The sequence below is a fragment of the Hemibagrus wyckioides genome, unplaced genomic scaffold (genome assembly GCF_019097595.1).
Source record: "Hemibagrus wyckioides isolate EC202008001 unplaced genomic scaffold, SWU_Hwy_1.0 Contig29, whole genome shotgun sequence".
Classification (NCBI taxonomy): Eukaryota; Metazoa; Chordata; class Actinopteri; order Siluriformes; family Bagridae; genus Hemibagrus; species Hemibagrus wyckioides.
The window spans coordinates 85,960-108,195 of NW_026690790.1; the positions used below are offsets into that span (position 1 = coordinate 85,960).

At 39.9% G+C, this 22,236-nt stretch overlaps 1 protein-coding gene across 2 annotated transcripts; it reads right to left on the reverse strand.

Moving 5' to 3' along the window:
• Window positions 1-3,655: 3,655 nt before the first annotated feature.
• Window positions 3,656-22,236, reverse strand: LOC131350243 (NACHT, LRR and PYD domains-containing protein 3-like). Of its 2 annotated transcripts, XR_009204160.1 has the most exons (12): window positions 21,902-22,236; window positions 21,325-21,441; window positions 20,852-20,906; window positions 20,417-20,621; window positions 18,354-20,130; window positions 16,582-16,755; window positions 11,645-11,818; window positions 11,268-11,444; window positions 11,045-11,089; window positions 7,813-7,897; window positions 3,812-3,881; window positions 3,656-3,724 (listed from the first exon to the last, which is right to left on the reverse strand). XR_009204160.1 is itself a non-coding variant. In XM_058385437.1 (10 exons), the coding sequence occupies exons 1-10, from the start codon at window positions 21,952-21,954 to the stop codon at window positions 7,855-7,857; spliced, it is 2,820 nt and encodes a 939-aa protein (XP_058241420.1). In that variant the 5' UTR covers window positions 21,955-22,236; the 3' UTR covers window positions 7,655-7,854. The 2 variants fall into 2 exon arrangements, 1 of the variants encoding a protein (XP_058241420.1); XM_058385437.1 differs by lacking the exons at window positions 3,656-3,724; window positions 3,812-3,881 and having other exon boundaries at window positions 7,655-7,897.

A 22,236-nucleotide genomic window follows, 5' to 3' on the forward strand; every position in this document is an offset into this window, starting at 1 on the left:
CCTGGGCTGTTCTACACATCTCACTTTTTTAATGCATCATGAACTAGTGGAGATATATACACATCTAAATATTAAACACACAAGTAAATAAATAAATAATGAATAAATAAAAAATAATAGACATGTAAGGTAAGCGTGGCATGCAGGTAGTGGCCATGGGTGGTTGCTGTTTTTGGAGATGGGGGGGCTGTTTTATTTATATATATATATATATATATATATATATAATGAGAGAGAGAGAGAGAGAGAGAGAGAGAGAGATAGATATAGCTTTGATGCCTTGGTCCACCTTGTCCATCAGTGTATCATGCTTGTGTGTTTTACTGTGTTCAGTCACTTTCTCTAACAGGACTTCATCCTTAACCTTTGGGTCTTGCAAGTATGACTTTGTGTCAGCTCATATAGTGTCACCCTGGAGACCAGGGACATGATTTGGAGCTCTGCAACATATTTTAGTCCGGACTCAGCTCTTTCTAAAGCAAAAAGGGTTTGCTGCATCAGGTCCATGGCTAGCACCAAAAACAGAATTGGTGCTTCCCTTGGCTCCTAAACAGCATGAGTGAGGGAGTGGTACAGCTCTTTGGTATCCTTCTCAATGTAATGAGTCCATTATATCTGTCTGAGGGTTAAACACATATGGTTCTGTAACTGCCTGATCATTTTTTACTTTTATTTTAATGAACTCATTATTTATTTTAATGTCAGGCTTGTATATTTTAAGGTTGCAACATTCACAACTACTAAAGTTAACAATTCAGTTCCTGCTGAAAGACTAGAAGACATGTTGCATTCAGGTATGCTTGTTAAATGGACCATCATCGTTCAGCTGGACGTTCTGCTGCCAAAAGTAAAGCTGTTGAAGCCAAGCACTATATTTAAGTTTGATTTGGGGATACATTTGCTGTGAGCAAATGCCCTTGAAAGTGAAGAAAATGTAATAGAAAACATTATTAGATTTTTTATAATTACAGCAACACTGTGGTACGGGGGTGGGATGGTTCCTCAAGACCTCAGACCTGCTGTAATGAAAATTGCAGAAAGTGAAAAAGTGTTTATCTGAGAGCTTTTGAGTTAATTTAGTATAAGATGTATAGAAAGGGAAAGGAAAGACTTATACCTTTTTACAGATACACAATTCATTTGGGAATTACTTTTCTTTTGCCTTTAGATGAGGTGAATTCTAAGGAATAAGATAGCTACTTGGAGATAGATGGATAGATAGATGGATGGATGGATAGATAGATGGATAGATAGAGTTTTAGATGGAATTATTGGTTTGGTTATGGATGTGGTTTAAGAAATATGAGCAAATGGGTTGATTATTCCACCCACTCCGGATTCTGTTTTAATTTCAATGAGCAGTAACTGCTGGCTGGAGAATATCCATTACGTTAAACATGGATACTTACATGGATTACATGTCACAAACATTTCCTTTTTATGATCTGAGTAAGAGTTTCTTCCACATAATACAGAAGTGATTGTTGCCCCTGGTTTTATTTATTCAGGGTTTGGACTGCACTGTAAGATGAAGACTCCTCCTTAGCATGACATGCCAACTAATCAATCTGTACAGATTACAGAGTATTACACAGATTATAAAGTATTACACAAACTAAACAGTAGAGGTGTATCTAAAGGGCAGGCCAGGAAGTTGGGGTGTCAGGCAATGAGGGTGCGGCTGCAGTACCAATTAGATCTGTGAAAATCAATGTCAAACATTTTGAACACAAAATCACACAAACCTATAATTTAATTTAATTTAATTCACATTTCAATGTATTTTGTGTGATTAATGTAGCAGGTGATGAATTATACTTTGTAGTATATATTTTTCTGCTTTGGCAATGAGGGAGAGTGAGAGAGAGATAGAGCATTTAACTTACATGGCTGTGGAGAAGACAGGAAAGGATGGGAACAGAAAGAGACTTGTGTTTACCACTGAGTCAAAAATCATGATCAGTAGACTGACCCCTACTCTGGTCAGCATGATACCTCATGTAGAAGGGGTGGGGAACAGCTTGGCACTAAGCAGAGGGAGGGTTGAAGGCTTTATCCTATTATTTACATGACTATGATTACTTAAATAAATATTTATATTTGTTCCTATTAGAGCCTCATTCTGATTATTTTTAGTCATCAGTATATGTATAAAATTTTCCTTTAAACACAAACAGAATGTTTCACTCATATACAGATCATTTTTAAAGAATTTCACAACTTTTAAATGGTTTACTAAAACGTGGAAAAATAACAAATAACATTATAGCATATGTGTATATGACATTACGTATATAACAGAAAGACAGAAACACAATGGCAGAAAAGAAAGGATCTCCACATTGAAGTGATAAATCGAGATGAAGGTAATATCATAAAATGGTAAAGTATATAATCATTATACAAATAAGTTTATTCATAAACAATTCTATTTATCTATATATTATCTATAATAATAACTTATGGGAATAGGGGGAGAGGGATAGGAACAGAGGGACTGATTAAAAAGGGATAGATTAATAAGGGAAGAATGATCTTAAGGGCTAAGCCCTTCTTCAGGTCCTGGGGTTCACTGTACAAACCTGTAAAAAAGGAGAAGAGATTTTTAAAATATTAATTTAATCAAAAATAGAAATAAAATTAATTCATACTTACATGTGGAGTCTGAGCAATGTAGGAAAAAGAAGTGAGAGAAAAGAACATGAAATGAAGTGGAAGAAAAGATGAAGTGGGTAAGGGGAAAGACATTGCTCAGAGCTCCTCCAAAATGTCCATCATCAGCTGGACGTGCAGCTTGAGGAGTCGCTGAACTGTGGTGGCTAAGGCTGCTGGGTCACTGGTCAGCTCCAGAGGCTGAGTGAACAGTACTTCAACAAGCTCTGTAAGGTAATCCTATTGACAAATGACACACACATCCAACATAGTGTCACTGAGTTTAAGATACAATCCCGAGAATTTGTGTATCGTGGCATCAGAAGATATTCAACACTTACAATAAGCACTGTGAAGTACAGCTCTGCTGCAGGCTCCCACACGTCCACGTCCCACATGCTGAAGAGCGCAAGCAGGCGCTCCAAGAATCCTCCCTTAAACTTTTGGAAAGAAAGACAAGCTTCATTAATGCCATGTCTTATCAGGTTTTAAAAATATGGAAAAAGGAAAAGGAGATCAAATAGACCATGTTCTGAAACTCAAACATTGCTTAGAAATCTCCTGATAAGACACTTACTGGCTGAGGTTTTGAGCCATTTATAAAGCAGCCGAAGAGAATCAGCTCATAAAAAACATCCAGGAAGTTGTAGTGGTGATCCTGCACAGAGCAGAAAAATTACAAAAATAAATTAGCTTTACATATTGGACTCCTGTTTTCTTTATTAGCAAAATTGGTTATGTTTAAACATCTGCCATTTCACACAGGCGTTTATTAGCTTACACAGGAGCTGAGCTCTGCTTTAATCGATTCCTGATTGGAAGACGTCCTCAGGAATCGAATCAGGGCCTCGTAGGCCAACAGCACACCAACTACATCCTGTTCAAACAAACAAAAAAATCTCTGTAACTAACTTTGGCTATGACTGAGTAACTGAAAGGATTTTCATCACAAAAATCAAACAGTCTTTCATCATTCTGAAGTCACCTGATTGTTAGCTGCTGCCAGTCGCATGACAATCCTTTTTCCCACCACAAACAAGAAGTCCTGGTTGTGGATGCTGGCAAGCAGAGTCTGAATATAAGACAGCACACAATATACATTAAAGAAGAGTGGACTTTACCTGCGCAATAACAGCAGCTGAAGAAAGGTTTTACTCACAGCGAATGCCTCACGGAGAGCGGGCACCTTCAGGCCGATGTCAGTCACCCCTCTTTCTGAAAGATGGCAGCTAAGAAAGAAGAGATGTAACTCTCTAAAACCTCCTGCCCCTGTCCACCACCCAAATCTATACAAATATTATACTGTGTAATTATTAAAACTGAGTTCATCAAGCTAACTAGCTTTATACTCACTATGATATTGTGTAAATAAAATGATTAGTGAAGTTCTATAGGTAGATAACATACACCTGTAACCAAGCTCTTTAGGAGAGCTGATTAATCAGTAGTCTAAACATGATTTAGTGTAAAACCAGTAGTCAGGGTTGTTAAAAGTCACTTTTTAATTTTTCACTTTTTAATAATGAATATTATATTGTAGAAATAAATGAAATTCTCCTTGTTCAAGCTCATCAACTTGGTTCAGGATTTTAGTGTCATTTAAACCAACAGCCAAGTTCGCTAGCAGCTTAACTAACATTAGGCTAAACATTATATTTATATTATATTTAACAATTAATTTTGTAATAATTACAACAAATAGACAGGTTCTCTAGAGCTTGAGAATATGTTAAGCTGTAGATATGATTAGTCCAACTATTACAGTGTCATTTAAATCGGTAAAAATTGGCTAAAGTCTGTTAGCGCTCTAGCTGGAGAATCACAAGGCTAAGTATGATTTAGTGTAAAACCAGGTTAACAACGACCGCCATCAGCGCCATTGACCTACAGGGTGCTGGTGGAAATTGGGCTACTGTTGGTCGAAGAAGTAGAGGAGGGAGGAGAGTGTGCAGACAGAGAGAGAAGAGGAAAGGTAAGAGTGTAGGACTGAGAATAGGAACTCTGAATGTTGGCACTATGACAGGGAAAGGTAGAGATCTGGCTGATATGATGGACAGAAGGAAGGTGGATATACTGTGTGTACAGGAGACCAGGTGGAAGGGTAGCAAGGCTCGTAGTATAGGAGCAGGATTTTATGGTATGGATAGTAAGAGAAATGGGGTAGGTGTGATCCTGAAGGAGGAGTTTGTGAGGAATGTTCTGGAGGTGAAGAGAGTGTCAGACAGGGTGATGAGTCTGAAGTTAGAGATTGAAGGGGTGATGCTGAATGTTGTTAGTGGTTATGCCCCACAGGTAGGTTGTGAGTTAGAGGAGAAAGAGAGATTCTGGAGTGAATTAGATGAGGTGATAGAGACTATTCCCACGGGTGAGAGAGTGGTGATAGGAGCAGATTTTAATGGACATGTTGGTGAGGGGAACACAGGTGATGAGGAGGTGATGGGCAAGTTTGGAGTTAAGGAAAGGAACCTTGGAGGACAGATGGTAGTGGACTTTGCTAGGAGGATGGACATGGCTGTGGTTAACACTTATTTTCAGAAGAGGGAGGAGCATAGAGTGACTTACAAGAGTGGAGGTAGGAGCACACAGGTAGACTACATCCTATGTAGAAGAGGCAATCTGAAAGAGATTAGTGACTGTAAAGTGGTAGTGGGAGAGAGTGTAGCCAGACAGCATAGGATGGTGGTGTGTAGGACGACTTTGAAGGTCTGTAAGAAGAGGTCAAAGATAGAGACAGAGAAGAAAACCAAGTGGTGGAAGCTGAAAAAGGAGGAATGTTGTGAGGAATTTAGACAGAAGTTGAGGCAGGCTCTGGGTGGTCAGGTAGTGCTGCCAGATGACTGGGAAACTACAGCAGAAGTGATCAGGGAGACAGGAAGAAAGGTGCTGGGTGTGTCATCTGGAAGGAGGAAGGAAGATAAGGAGACTTGGTGGTGGAATGAGGAAGTTCAGGATAGTATTCAGAGGAAGAGGTTAGCCAAGAAGAAGTGGGACATGGACAGGACTGAAGAGAATAGACAGGAATACAAGGAGTTACAGCGCAAAGTGAAGAGGGAGGTGTTTAAGGCCAAGCAGAAGGCGTATGACGAGTTGTACACTAGGTTAGACACTAGAGATGGAGAGAAGGACTTGTACAGGTTAGCTAGGCAGAGGATTCGAGATGGGGAGGATGTGCAGCAAGTTAGAGTTATTAAGGATAGAGATGGAAAGGTGCTCACAAGTGAGGAGAGTGTACGGAGGAGATGGAAGGAGTACTTTGAAGAGCTGATGAATAAGGAAAATGAGAGGGAACAAAGAGTTGAAGGGGTGAACTCTGTGTAACAGAAAGTAGATAAGATTAGAAAGGATGAAGTCAGGAATGCTTTGAAGAGGATGAAAAGTGGAAAGGCAGTTGGTCCTGACGACATCCCGGTGGAGGTCTGGAAGTGTCTAGGAGAGGCGGCAGTGGAATTTTAACTAGTCTGTTTAACAGGGTTTTAGAGAGTGAGAAGATGCCTGAGGAATGGAGAAGTGTATTAGTGCCGATCTTTAAGAATAAGGGTGACGTGCAGAGTTGCAGCAACTATAGGGGGATAAAGTTGATGAGCCATACAATGAAGCTATGGGAAAGAGTAGTGGAAGCTAGGTTAAGGAAGGTAGTGGAAATTTGTGAGCAGCAGTATGGCTTCATGCCCAGAAAGAGCACAACAGATGCAATTTTTGCTCTGAGAATGTTGATGGAGAAGTATAGGGATGGTCAGAGAGAGTTGCACTGTGTGTTTGTAGACTTGGAGAAAGCGTATGACAGGGTGCCAAGAGAAGAGCTGTGGTACTGTATGAGGAAGTCAGGAGTAGCAGAGAAGTATGTCAGAGTGGTGCAGGACATGTATGAGAGGAGCAGGACAGTGGTGAGGTGTGCTGTAGGGCAGACAGAGGAGTTCAAAGTGGAGGTGGGACTGCATCAGGGATCGGCTCTGAGCCCCTTCCTGTTTGCTATGGTGATGGACCAATTGTCAGAGGAGGACAGACGGGAGTCTCCTTGGACAATGATGTTTGCAGATGACATTGTGATCTCTAGTGAGAGCAGGGAGCAGGTGGAGGAAAACCTGGAGAGGTGGAGGTTTGCGCTGGAGAGAAGAGGAATGAAACTCGGTCGTAGTAAGACTGAGTACATGTGTGTGAATGAAAGGGAGGGAAGTGGAACAGTAAGATTACAGGGTGAAGAGGTGAAGAAGGTACAGGAGTTTAAGTACTTGGGGTCAACAGTCCAGAGTAATGGAGAGTGTGGGAAAGAGGTAAAGAAGCGAGTGCAGGCAGGTTGGAATGGGTGGAGAAAGGTGTCGGGAGTTCTGTGTGATAGAAAAATTTCAGCAAGAATCAAGGGGAAGGTGTAGAGGACAGTGGTGAGACCGGCCATGCTGTACGGTTTAGAGACAGTATCACTGAGACAGAGACAGGAGTCAGAGCTGGAGGTAGCAGAGCTGAAGATGTTGAGGTTCTCTTTGGGAGTGACAAAGTTGGACAGGATTAGGAATGAGTACATCAGAGGGACAGCTCATGTTGGACGTTTGGGGGACAAAGTTAGAGAGGCCAGCTTAAGATGGTTTGGACATGTTCAGAGGAGGGAGAGTGAGTATATTGGTAGGAGAATGTTGGACATGGAGCTGCCAGGCAGGAGGAAAAGAGGAAGGCCAAAGAGGAGGTATATGGATGTAATAAATGAGGATATGAAGCTAGTGGGTGCAAGTGTTGGGGATGCAGAAGATAGGGATAGGTGGAGAGAGATAATTCGCTGTGGCGACCCCTGAAGGGTAAAGCCGAAAGAAGAAGAAGTTAATGTTTATAATTGCGCTACCACAGTTTAGTGACGTCATGTTCCGGGAAAACTTAAGTTGTGTGGTTGGTGTCGGTCACAGCGGTGAGAGACTGCTGGTTTTGTTCCGGAAATTATTCATTTACAAATTAAGCACTATATATATATATATTCTACCTATCTACCTACCTATATATATGTATTCTACCTAATCTGGGGCATGAAGAGCTAATTGTGAGTGTTAGAGGAGCTAAACACGCAGCGCTAGCATGAGCATGTGAACTGAGTGCGCCATAGATTGGAAGGAAAACGGAACATCCACCAAAATATCCCCTTCTCAAATTTCAGACTCATCACCTATGTCAACTTACTTCACATCCAGTACAGTAGGTGGCGATAATGATCCTAAGGAGTTATTCACCATTAAACAAGAAGAAGAAGAAGCAGTTCGACTCTCTGCTTGTCCGTCCATCAGTACCCAAAAAGAAAAAAAGAAAAAATATATATATTTAGCTGCACCCCGAAACTGGAATGCCCGCAAACCACACATCAAGATAATAATTGAACTAACAAGTCAACACCAACAGAAAGTTTCAGTCAACAGGACCAAGCTAGCGATTAGCATTAGCTCTTAGAGCTAACGCGATTGGCGCATAAAATATGCCATTTATTCATTAGCAATGTTACAAAAAGGCATCAAAGCGCGTGACATTAGACATCATTCTCACAAACTCCCGACTGGTTTTCATGACAAGTATCTAGACAACAATATCAAGTGTGGTGTCATTTCTTGTTAGCATATTAGCCACAGCTACGAGCTAAAAGTGAACATGCTATACACTCACCGGGCTTTCGGCAAGAAAAGTAGCCCAATATCTCGTACGGCTTCCAAGAAGTTGTGGTTAATTCATTTGAATTCACTTATTTAAAGGAAAAGTGTTTAAAGCCATATTTGTTTGAAGCCAAAAAGAACGTGCAATGGAATGTAAAATGATATGAAATAAAATGAAATGATGTACAGCTTTGAAAAACAGTAGAAAAACCAGGTACTAATAACATATATGATTGTAACATATACACTATATTGCCAAAAGTATTTGCTCACCCATCCAAATAATCAGAATCAGGTGTTCCAATCACTTCCATGGCCACAGGTGTATAAAATCAAGCACCTAGGCATGCAGACTGTTTTTACAAACATTTGTGAAAGAATGGGTCGCTCTCAGGAGCTCAGTGAATTCCAGCGTGGAACTGTGATAGGATGCCACCTGTGCAACAAATCCAGTCGTGAAATTTCCTCGCTCCTAAATATTCCACAGTCAACTGTCAGCTGTATTATAAAAACGTGGAAGTGTTTGGGAACGACAGCAACTCAGCCACGAAGTGGTAGGCCACGTAAACTGACGGAGCGGGGTCAGCGGATGCTGAGGCACATAGTGTGAAGAGGTTGCCAACTTTCTACAGAGTCAATTGCTACAGACCTCCAAACTTCATGTGGCCTTCAGATTAGCTCAAGAACAGTGCGCAGAGAGCTTCATGGAATGGGTTTCCATGGCCGAGCAGCTGCATCCAAGCCGTACATCACCAAGTGCAATGCAAAGCGTCGGATGCAGTGGTGTAAAGCACGCCGCCACTGGACTCTAGAGCAGTGGAGACGCGTTCTCTGGAGTGACGAATCGCGCTTCTCCATCTGGCAATCTGATGGACGAGTCTGGGTTTGGCGGTTGCCAGGAGAACGGTACTTGTCTGTCTGCATTGTGCCAAGTGTAAAGTTTGGTGGAGGGGGGATTATGGTGTGGGGTTGTTTTTCAGGAGCTGGGCTTGGCCCCTTAGTTCCAGTGAAAGGAACTCTGAATGCTTCAGCATACCAAGACATTTTGGACAATTCCATGCTCCCAACTTTGTGGGAACAGTTTGGAGCTGGCCCCTTCCTCTTCCAACATGACTGTGCACCAGTGCACAAAGCAAGGTCCATAAAGACATGGATGACAGAGTCTGGTGTGGATGAACTTGACTGGCCTGCACAGAGTCCTGACCTCAACCCGATAGAACACCTTTGGGATGAATTAGAGCGGAGACTGAGAGCCAGGCCTTCGCGTCCAACATCAGTGTGTGACCTCACAAATGCGCTTCTGGAAGAATGGTCAAAAATTCCCATAAACACACTCCTAAACCTTGTGGACAGCCTTCCCAGAAGAGTTGAAGCTGTTATAGCTGCAAAGGGTGGACCAACGTCATATTGAACCCTATGGATTAGGAATGGGATGTCACTTAAGTTCTAAGCACTATGCGAGTCAAGGTAGGTGAGCGAATACTTTTGGCAATATAGTGTATATATATGTATAGTGGCCTGACAACACGTAATGTGTAAAAATACAGTAGTTAGTGTAATAAGTAGTGAACAATATAAGTTGTGTGTGTGTGTGTGTGTGTGAGAGAGAGAGAGAGAGAGAGAGTTTTGTACAGTTCAGTCCTGGGTGTTGAGGAGCCTGATGGCTTGAGGAAAGAAACTGTTACACAGTCTGGTTGTGAGGGCCCGAATGCTCCGGTACCTCTTTCCAGATGGCAGGAGGGTGAAGAATGTGTGTGAAGAGTGTGTGTGAAGAGTGTGTGTGAGGAGTGTGTGCGATGCTGCTGGCTTTGCGTATCCATCATTGTGATATGATAATTAGGACACACAGAAGTGTCACATGACTTTCTGCACTCCTCCTGTCTCATTAACACAAAAAAACTTGTATGGGTTTTTTAAAAATTCAGTTTTATTTTATTGTACAATAACAGTTTGTTAAAGAATGACAGATTTCTTTAACATGTGAATGAACATGATTTGGGTCTAACACTGGGCTCCAGTCTGCTCCATCATGTAGGACTTAAATTAAGTTGTTGAGATTGAATTGTTCATTAAATTGAATTGTTGAATGTTTTCTGTGCAGTAACTTCCTGTGTTCAGCTCCACACACAATACTGCAGCACCCAAGAGACAGGAAGTGATCATGTTACTGAGACAGAACAGTTACTGCTTCAGAAAGGTTTGTGACCAAACACACCTCAAACACCTGAATTGTTATGTTTCACTCACACTCACTGTTTATTCTGTAATTACACACAGTGGACATGACATGTATACAACATATACTGTATACAAAACTGGGTCACAACAACAATAAATCAATCAGCATACCTGTTACCATGGCTACAATTAAACACAGATTAGCAAACAAAGAACAGAGATATGAAAATAAGTAATTTATAAAGAAATAAAATGATAAATATTACAGCTGTAACTCAATCATCTGTGGAGAAACAAATGTGATATAAAAATAAGGAGGTAAAAATTCACTATAAACATCTCCAACAGCTGGATGTGTGTTTGTGTAATCAGTGTGATGGTGTGATGATATCTCTGTGTTGTGTGTAGATGCTGAAGGATTGGACTGTAAAATATGTGATTAAAGCCTGAAGTAACTTGTAGCTGAGTGGATAAAAAGATGTGGTCAGTCACGGTTATTGTTCTGGAACTTCTACATCTGAATATGAATGATTCAGCTCCCAAACTGCTGGAAATGTGGGACGGGTTCTAACACTACACCACTACTGCTTTACCTTGAACAAGAGGTTTGAGACCTGATGAATTCATAATCTTGAATTCTGAAAAACAGAAGAGGACAGAATTACAGACAACGTTAAACAGAGTCACTCATCACATTCCTTATGAACAACAGAAGCGTAATGCACACACTAGATGTGACATTTTACAGAACACACTGAATATTACTCAGTGTCTTACAATACAGTAGAGTAAAGAGACAGGAAGTCATTAACTCACTGTAGTGTCTCCAGGTTACAGTGTGGATCCTTCAGTAGATTACAGAACAGCTTCACTCCTGATTCTCCTGGATTATTACCGTCCAGATCCAGTTCTCTCAGGTGTGTTGAGGAGTTTGACCTCAGAGCTGAAGCCAGAGCAGCACAACCTTCACCTGTAATACTGCAGTTCCTCATCCTGCAAGAAAGAAAACCTTCTCACACTTAACACACTCAGTCTTAAAACATGAACTACACAAAATCTTTATATACACTACATTTACTCTCCATCTCACACACACAATGACAATATATCAGATCTCTACAATTACAGTTACAACAGATGAGAACTGGAGGTTGCTGATGTTTATTAAAACTCTGATACATGTGTGTGTGTACCTCAGTATCTCCAGTGTACAGTGTGGATTCTTCAGTCCTGCAGAGAGGAGCTTCACTCCTGAATCCTGCAGTTTATTCTTATTCAGGTTCAGTTCTCTCAGACTAGAGGAGTTTGAGCTGAGAACTGAGGACAGAGCTCTACAGCTTTCCTCTGTCAGATTACACCCACGCAGACTGGAAGAGAAATGATGAAATATCAGAACACTGATCTCAAACACACAGCCATAATCCAGCTAAAGTTGAAGCTGCAACAGAAATGTGAGTGTGTTTCTCTCACACACACAAATCAGAGGACAGGACACCACATCAGGACATTTACAGGAGCAGGGACGTCTTTCTGAACTCCACAATCTCTCAGCTACAGGAGTGTAGCTTCCAGGGAGAATTGGGGTAGCAGTAACTCTCCCAGTAATCAGAACTAACTATAACAACCCACCAATACTGACACCATGATCAACTGAAACATTTGTAGAAGTAAGAAGTAATTAGTGTTCTGAATTGATTGTTAGTTTATCATAATAAATCAGATAAAAACACTAAAAGCTCCCTCTCACAACATAGTGCTTGATTACTGCTGTTTAACTGAGAGAGCAGATCACAGGCAACTGTTTAGCATCACTGGTCAGAGAGAGAGAGTAAAAAAATAAAACATGATAATAATCAGAAGGAGGTAGGACAATATGGTGTAATCTAGCTAATGACACTACACATATATTGTAGCTAACTAGCAAATTCATCGTAATTTAGCCATAAAATCAATCACATATCAATAAACAGCCTTGTGTTATCTTCCATAAATATTATTTAAATAATTCCCATTATTATGAACAACAATAAGGTCATTCACACTGGACAACACGTAAGGACCAGTGATTAATGTGAACCTCATTAGCGCCATTAATTCAGGCTGTTTAGAGTTCCATGGAGATTACAGCTATAAAAGACAGAGTCCATGCTCTTATATAGAGAGAGAGTGAGGAGGGTTCCAGCAGAGTCATTTTCATAGCAGCAGTGAGTCTAGCAACATCTAGACATTTTTTGAGTTTAGAAATGTTCTAAATCAGGCTCTGAATCTAGATCATCTCATCACCATATACACTCTAGAGGAAGTGGCAGATAAGAGACTTTCAGTTAAGTTAGGTGTTTTTAACCTCATGTTCAGCATCAAGTGCTATATTCATACAGGAGCAAGAGTATAAATAATAAATGAATACATGGGTAGATGTACATAAGCTCCTGTTCTCTGAACCTCAATAAGCTGGAACTATCAAGCACAGAGTCCCACATTGTTTTAAAGTCACTGACTACTATTATTAGTGAGGACAGCTGAGAAGATCATCGGAGTCTCTCTTCCCTCTATTACAGACATTTACTCCACACGCTGCATCCGCAAAGCTAACAGCATTGTGGATGATTCCACACACCCCTCACACACACTCTTCACCCTCCTGCCATCTGGAAAGAGGTACCGGAGCATTCAGACCCTCACAACCAGACTGTGTAACAGTTTCTTCCCTCAAGCAAACAGGTATTTCAACAGAGAACTATCTATACTGTGCTGGACACAGACACACACACAAAACTGTCCTGTTTGCACGCATATGTCACTTTACATTACACTTTATATTGGTCCTGTTTACATGTTAACTTTAATATTTGCACTCACTGTCAACACTGTTCTTTTGCACAGAGTCGGCTATATGTTGTTTGTCTTGTCTTGTCATCCTGTGCACTTCTGTTGTATATCTAGTTTTACTAAAGATTGCACCTTAAGTATAGTTTAACTTTATCTCTACAGTATGTTTAGCTCTATGTTTGTCCGCGTCACCTGTACTTTGTTTTTGTTATGTGTAGCACATTTGGTCCAGGAGGAACGTTGTTTCATTTCACAGTGTACTGCATTAGCTATGTATGGTTGAAGTGACAATAAAGCTTCCTTGACTTTTGACTTGACTTTGACTAATGAATAATGAGGAAATTCTTGCATTTTCTGGGTAACTGTATGATAGTATGTTTTGCCAGATGTGTTTGGAATACACACACACACAGAGAGAGATAAGAGCAATTTTCCTGCTGTTGAGTTCTATCTTCTATCTATATAGCAAATAGTTCTCCTACCTGCAAGGTCTGCCCACATTTCCACATTTATTTAAGATTGTGAAGCTACAACAGCTACACCTTTGCTTTTGTCTCAAATGATGAAAATGTGATCTGAAGTCAGAACACAACAGATGTGTCTCCTGTAACAGCACAATATCTTTTTCTGATTCAGTAGATTTAAAATACTGATTGGATTGTGAGGAGCGTTCAGTCCACCACAGTTCAAACCAAAATTACGCTGACTCATTATTTAATGGTATACAATACCTTCTTTATTGCACCACCTATAATCATTTGCTCATTTGCACTCATTGCATTTACCTCCCTCTGTATACTGTTTATATACTGTTATATATGCAAATTATTTATATATTTTTATATATTGTTTATATATGCAAATTATTTATTGTTTATATACTTATATATGCTAATTATTTGCACTGCGAAAATGCACTTCTGGTTAGATGCTAACTGTATTTCGTTGCCTTGTATCTACATGTGCAGTGACAAAGTTGAATCTAATCTAATCTAATCATAGATAATATCGGGAGAAATAAAGTCTGTCAGTTATCAAAGCAGTAATTCTATAAAAGCAAATCACCAAATAGAGACAATAAACCACAGCGACAGTCTTTCCTGAAATGAGACGGTCTTTGTAAACAGTATATAAGGTGAGTGGATCCATTACTCAGACTAATTGAGGAAGCTCCCCAGAGAATCCTCCCAAGCGGTAATCCACAATATACGGCTGAAAAAAGGTCTTCCTTTAGTGGAGAAATCCTTGAGGAGAAGTAGCAATAATCATTGGGGTTAAACCAGCCGCTCTTTCTGAAAGCAAGGTTAAACTAGCTGAACGTATAAAGTAGGGACGCGGTTTTAGATATGTAGCAGTAATATCGCTGAAACAGGAAAGCGAGGGTCTGTGAGCTCCTACATCACAGAACCATAATATAAAACAATCATTTTTAATAAATACATAACAAAATGCATATACAACAATTTCTAGCATTTAAGAAAATAAATGCTGAATGTTTTAATAATAATTTACATTTTAAAATGGGGAACATAAAGGTTTAAAGAGTAAAAATGTACTAAGCTAAATTCATTTTACTGGAATTTTTCAAAATCCTTTTCAGATTGTTTTGCAACAATAAGGTTGTGAAGGTCTTCAGAGAGCGCTTTGCTTTTACCCATCATGAGATGTTTCTTGTGTGACCCCTTGTTAATGAGACTCCGTTTTATAGACCATCCGTTGGGACTGAAGCAGCTGGTATTAATTTGCACTGACCAGTGGGCAGGACTGCTTTCTAATTACTGATTGATTTCAGCTGGTGTCTTGGCTTTCCATGCCTTTTTGCACCTCCCTTTCTTCATGTGTTCAACACCTGTTCCCTGTGTCATTTCACATTATTACACATAACTTAATGTGTGGACATATACGGTTTGATTTCTTTGCATGTGTGGATTGCATGGGTTGTTACCAACATCTGGTGAAAATTTCTTGTCAATAGCACCATTAGAAATATATTTACTAAAATGGCGACATGTTCAATACTTATTTTACCTGCTGTTAATATATCTATATCTAAATATCTACACACACACACACACACACACACACTCTTTCAGTGCTATTACTGCTACGTATCTAAAAGCTGTGTCACAGCAATATATGTGCAGCTAGATTAACCTTACTTTTAGAAAGAGCATCTGGTTCAGTTAATAATGCACTACAGAATTCCAATTTTAAGCTGAGCACGCTCCTTTCAGCCGTCTGTCTTCGAATTTATATATATATATATATATACACAGTATATAAACATGGTCATTATGTGGCTAATATTACATATGAAACTTGTGGCTCTCGTTTTGTGTAGTCCAGTGGAAAAGAAAAAAAAAGACAAGTTAATTCACTGCATTATGAAGTATGAAAGTGAATTGTTTTTGTAGCAGCATTAGCAAGGCTAGCTACAAAAGAATAGGCTAGGCAGATTATGGCACGTGACAAGTGGCTGTCAAGTTCAGGAAATCCTCCTTACATCACCTTAATCTTCTAGCTGAAGCTCCACTGACTGTAGGGTTTTTTTATGTCTGCTAAGAACACTGGAACTGCTCTTCACCCCGACTCTAGCTTGTTGATTTTTGAGTTTACTGAGGTGATGCTTGTTGTTAGCGTGTCTAACAAGCAAATGGTCTAAGCAGTCATCATGTTCAGTCTGTCACGTGACTCCCCCCGTTTTGGACACTTTAGTAACCGAGTCCAACAGCACAACCAGCGGTGGTAAGAACATTCTGTGTGGAAACACACAGAATGGTGTGAAGAGTAACGAGTCCAGTGCTGTAGATTCAAGGTGATGCAAAGTGATTACACAGAGTGACACGCCCCCTACATTAGAGCTTAATTAGGGCTATAATCTTTTATCCCGTTTCAGTGATGTGTCCGGTAAACGTCATCAGCAGTCGTGTTCCAGACACAGTCGCGAGTGTAATGAACGTGACCGAGGTGGATTATTTACTCTACCATCATTTTTTCCTAAAATGTGTTTGGAGGAGAAACTAATAGTGTATAGATTGAGCACACATTGTATAATGAAAGTACAAATGATAGAAAAGGACAGATGACAGAACTGTAAGTTTAGTGTTTTTTAGTTTAAACATGAGTTACAGCTTTTCTGTTTACTGTGTTTGTTATTCAGAGGAAACGCAGCATGAACCCAGTCCAGCACTTTATACACCACTAATGAAGCTGACCATCTACTTTAAGTGTGTGTGTGTAAATATTATATGACCTGTGTGTGTGTGTGTGTGTGTGTGTATGTATGTATGTGTGTGTGTACCTCAGTATCTCCAGTGTACAGTGTGGATTCTTCAGTCCTGCACAGAGGAGCTTCACTCCTGAATCCTGCAGTTTATTCTCACTCAGGTTCAGTTCTCTCAGACTAGAGGAGTTTGAGCTGAGAACTGAGGACAGAGCTCTACAGCTTTCCTCTGTCAGATTACACCCACCCAGACTGGAAGAGAAATGATGAAATATCAGAACACTGATCTCAAACACACACACAGCCATAATAATCAAGCTAAAGTTGAAGCTGTAACAGAAATGTCAGTGTGTTTCTCTCACACACAGAAATCAGAGGACAGGACACCACATCAGGACATTTACAGGAGCAGGGACGTCTTTCTGAACTCCACAATCTCTCAGCTACAATTTATTATAAGACCATTAGGTCATGTACATAACACACACAGGTGAGAGTGAGCAGCCTACAAACACTACACTCTGATCTGTGTTCAGGTTTCTATACCCAACACTGCAGATCCAGTGCATTTTATTACAGAAAATAAAGAATTATAGAGCTGTACACTAGCAGTTAATAACATGCCAATACTAGTCGTACTTTACACTGAGTTATATGCTGAATTTCACAGAGACAGTAAAACACTTGGTGTGTGTTGTTCTCTGTGCTCGTACAGGTACAAATCTGTCACCTGGAGACCTCTGATTTTACACACACACTGGTTCAGGTGTTTGGTGTGGACCCGAGTACAGGTGGAGTCTTCACATATGTCCAAACAGATCCAAACTAAAGAAAAAGGTTGATTTGTTCAAACTAAACCAGGTAATCAAACAAGGTAAAGCCAGTCATGGGAGCCTGTGTGTGGTCATGCATATGGAACTGGTCAGTTACAGTCCTGTCTCAGAAGGTGGTAAGGGCTAGGCAATTTTATTCTTTTAAAATTATACTTAAGAAAATAATTTTAACAGCAATATGGATTTATAGTTTTTTATTTATTAGAATGGACTTTGGAAAATACAGATGTGCAAAAAAGTAAGAACCTCTTTCTCAAATAAACAATGATTCTTTTAAATAAAGAGTATAAGAAAGGAAATGTAATAAAAACTGCACTATTTGTTACAAATGGCCCTGTTACTAGTTTATACTATTTAAAGAAAATCCAACTTGACTCTTTCCAGTATGGAACAGTTCAGTAGTTTGTTCCCAGTTAGATGGTGGGAATCAGCCGTGATTAAATTAGGAAGAAAATGTGAAAAATTGGAAGAAATTAAAGCATGACAGAGTGAATCTCTCCACAACACTGTCACAGAACAAAAGATGAGGAACTTGAACCTAAACAGGTACTTGAAGGTGAACAGAGTGTTTAATATTTACTTTTTATATTTTCTATTCATATTGATCCCATTTTCACAGCTTGGTGTTTTTCTTGTTCTCATTTGTGAGAGTTCTGTTCAATGTCACTTTCAGAATAAACAGAGAAAAGAAAAAGTGTCTTTCACTGCTGTTTAGTTCAGAAATGTGTTTAGTTCTTAAATGCATGCAGTTATTTTGTATGGATTTTATATATAAATTTTAGAGAAAACAATATAAAATGATTCATATCATGATCCATAAGATTTTGTCCATATGGCCCAGCCCTCAGTGCAGACGTGACGTGTTAGTGTAAAAAGTGAAATAATCTTCTGTAAAAGTACCAGAGGTTTGATTAAAGAGGATTAGAGTAACCAATTAATTAATCCAAACACTGCAGTTCAGTGTTACATTAAAATAACAAACCATGCAGTAATACATTTATAAATAAAAATACTCACACAGCTTTTCTGGAGGCTTTGACCACTGGCAGCAGTTTCAGAAGACATTCCTCTGATTGATCATATTTACTCAAAATAAACTCATCCAGCTCCTGTTCTGAGGTCAGTAACACAAACACCAGAGCTGACCACTGAGCAGGAGAGAGTCTGGTTCCTCTGAGACAATAGAATTTTTTTCTGTTCATGTAAGTTTGTACTTCCTGCACTAGAGAATGATCATTCAGTTCATTCAGACAGTGGAACAGATTGATGGAATTCTCTGGAGATGGATTCTTCCAGATCTTCTCCTTGATGTACTCAACTGTTTCCTGTTTGCTGTGAGAGCTACTTCCTGTCTGTGGCATTAAGTCTCGTAAGAGAGTCTGATTGGACTCCAGTGAGAGACCCAGAAGGAAGCGGAGGAACAGGTCCAGGTGTCCATTCTTACTCTGTAGGGCCTTGTCCACTGCACTCCTGAGGAGAACAGACATCTTTGGATTTATGAAGAAATTACAATGTCCAGTGCTTTGCTCCACAAGCACATTTGTTTTTCTAACATTAAAGCAGAAAAACACGTATAAAGCAGCCAGAAACTCCTGAACACTCAGATGTACAAAGCTGAAGACCTTCCCCAGGTGAAGCCCAAACTCCTCTCTGAAGATCTGGGTACACACTCCTGAGTACACTGACACTTCTCTGACATCAATGACACACTCTCTCAGGTCTTCCTCATAGAAGATCAGGTTTCCTTTCTCCAGCTGCTGGAAAGCCAGTTTTCCCAGTGCCAGGATAGTCTCTCTGGTCTGCTGAGGATCAGGGTCACGTTTCTGATGGTACTTTTCATCCTTGTGTTTGATCTGAACGATCAGGAAGTGTACGAACATTTGAGTCAGAGTCTTGGGGATCTCTCCACTCTCTGCTTCACCCAACATTCTCTCTAGAACAGTGGCTGAGATCCAGCAGAAGACTGGAATGTGGCACATGATGTAGAGGCTTCTTGAAGACTTCATGTGTCTGATGATTTTATTGGCCAGGCTATGATCACTGATCCTCTTCCTGAAGTACTCCTCTTTCTGAGGATCATTGAATCCTCGTACCTCTGTTACCTGGTCTACACATTCAGGAGGTATCTGATTGGCTGCTCCTGGTCGAGAGGTTATCCAGAGGAGAGCAGAGGGAAGCAGATTCCTCTTGATGAGGTTCGTCACCAGAACATCCACTGAGGCTGACTCTGTCACATCACACAATCTCTCATTATTCTGGAAATTTAGAGGAAGTCGACACTCATCCAGACCATCAAAGATCAACAACACTTTGTAAGAGTCACAGTCTACTGATTCTAGTTTTCTTATTTCTGGGAAAAAGTGATGAAGAAGATTAATCAGACTGAGATTTTTCTCCTTCATCAGATTCAGCTCTCTAAAGGGAAGTGGAAACATGAAGGTGATGTCCTGATTTGCTTTTCCTTCAGTCCAGTCCAGAATGAACTTCTGCACAGAGACTGTTTTTCCAATTCCAGCAACTCCTTTAGTCAGCACACTTCTGATGGACTTGTCTTTAAAGAGGTCATTACAGTTGATGGGTGTCTCCTGTGTTACTGGTCTCCTGGACACTGTCTCAATCTGTCTCACCTCATGTTCATTATTGATGTCTTCACTCCAACCCTCTGTGATGTAGAGCTCTGTGTAGATCTCATTCAGAAGTGCTGATCTTCCATGCTGTGAGATTCCTTCATTAATTCTCATAAACTTCTTTCTCAGGTTGGATTTCAGCTTTGGCTTATACACAGAGGTGAGTTCTAATAAACAGTAATAACATGTTTTAATGCAGAATCACTGAGCAATATATAAAATGTAAAATTCTTTCAAATGCTGCTGTTCATTCCTGATTCATGTACTAAATATTATTGAAGGAACAGGACCATTGTACAGAGTGACCACAAGCTGGACCATGAACAGAACAGAAAAGCAGCAGATGTACATGATACTAAAATCAAAGTTAAAACTAAAAGTCTTCATATCTAAAACTATTTCCTCTCTCTAAAGTGAACCTGATGGAATAAAGCCATGACTCAGAGCTCTTACTGTTCTGCAGTGTGTTAGCGAGATCTGTGTGGTTCATGTTCTTCAGGAAGTGCAGTGTGATCTTCAGCACTCCCTCTCTGACACTGTGCAGATCCTCCTCATCCTCCACCTCCCTCTCAGTGCATGCTGGGTAATCTGGACTCAGGAGCTTCCTAAAGCTCTTCAGCTCATTCTTTATCAGAGTGATGACTTTGTGTTCCAGCTCCTGGTCAGAAACACACAGGAACAGATCTAAATATTATAATCTTACACAGTGAATGGTGCTTTGTTAATGATTTTAATTATGAAAATAATTAAAGTCTCTTCCTCTTGCCTTTAGTTGCAACTGAAATTCTGCTTATTCATACAAATGATTACCCATAATTCTACTGGACATCAAGAAATGACAAGGTATGACAACACACACATTACACACTATAAAACACACACACACACCTTGAATATGGAGTCCAGCAGATTTCTGCTGATGTTTGATTTCTTCTTTTGTAGTCTGTGAACAAATAAAACACATCATGTAATATGGACTATATGTATTCATACTGTAGCTGCAGAAATTACAGTAATAAATACAGAGACAGATATTTAACACTATCCTCTTAACACAATACACTGATTTCAGGATTTCATCACTGACACTAACATGTTTAGAAACAAATGATTGAATTAATGAATAAAATGATTTATATTTAAATGTTCTTCTGTAGCACCACAGACCCTCCAGCTCAGGGACTGCAGGCTGAACTGACCTCTTAAAGCAGTTGTCCTCACTGCCGGACCGAGAGCTGCAGCATGGCACAGTTAAGTGTTTTACTGCTTCAACACCTGATAAAGCTCATGAAGGGCTTCATAATGAGACCAGTGAGTTTGATCAGGTGGAACACTGCTGTAAAACACCTCACTATACTGACCTCACATCAGTAGAACTGTCTCTGTCTCTGAAGGAAATTGGAATTCCCATTGACTGGTCACTCTTCATGGACACACAGCTGGGTTCTGGTGAGTCTGACCTCTTTCCCTCCATCATTCTAGAATTACAACAGAAATATCAGCAATAATTAAAACTCTGCTGTCTCAGCACTGTTAAACACTGTGTTGATCAATAAACACCAATAATTCCATCTTTTTAATTCAGCTCCAGTCTGCACACTTCTTCAAACAGGAGACCGGCCTCATACCTCAGGAATTACACTCAGGTCAGGAGTCCCAATCACAGATAACTGACTCAGCTGGGTCTTAAAGCCTGTCGAGTTCACTGACTCAAAGCTACGATGCTCTTATGCTCCACATTACACAGTCCTTTTTACTCTTCTGTCACTGAATGATTTCTCTAAACTGTTCTTAGATCAGATCACTGATATATTCACTGCTATTAAACACCTTAAACCAAAGTTTAGTTCCTGTGTTAACTAGTGAATGTTTAGAGATACAGATCTGTTCCCATGAGACGGTGTGTATTTATTGCTGGTGAATGTAAAAGTTACTCACCTCTCGTCTTTCTTTAAGTCCTGTTTTCCAGACACACTCATGTTGGAGGTCATGTCTCCTTCTCCAGATTACAGCAGGAAACACGTTTTCTTCACTCCAGCATCGGTGTGTTAAATCAAACACTATACACACGATATCAAGTCATAAAACAACCTGTGTACATTAAAAACTTCAGTACAAACCAACAAAACTCGTTATATTAACTCTAAACGTGTTAATTTAGAGCGTTTATACATCAGAGATTTAGTTTTTACTCCTGAAATATTTTATTTTCCTCTCGTGACAAAATGGAGCAGCTGAGTTTCATTTTCTTAACGTTTTATTCCGCAGGTGTG

Excerpts from the sequence above, each read along its gene's own strand:
- LOC131350243 (XM_058385437.1), bottom strand. The coding sequence starts at position 21,954 with ATGACCTCCAACATGAGTGTGTCTGGAAAACAGGACTTAAAGAAAGAC. Across the intron at positions 20,907-21,324 it reads GACAGTTCTACTGATGTGAG|ACTACAAAAGAAGAAATCAA; the intron begins GTCAGTATAGTG and ends ATTTGTTCACAG. Across the intron at positions 20,622-20,851 it reads TGCTGGACTCCATATTCAAG|GAGCTGGAACACAAAGTCAT; the intron begins GTGTGTGTGTGT and ends GTTTCTGACCAG.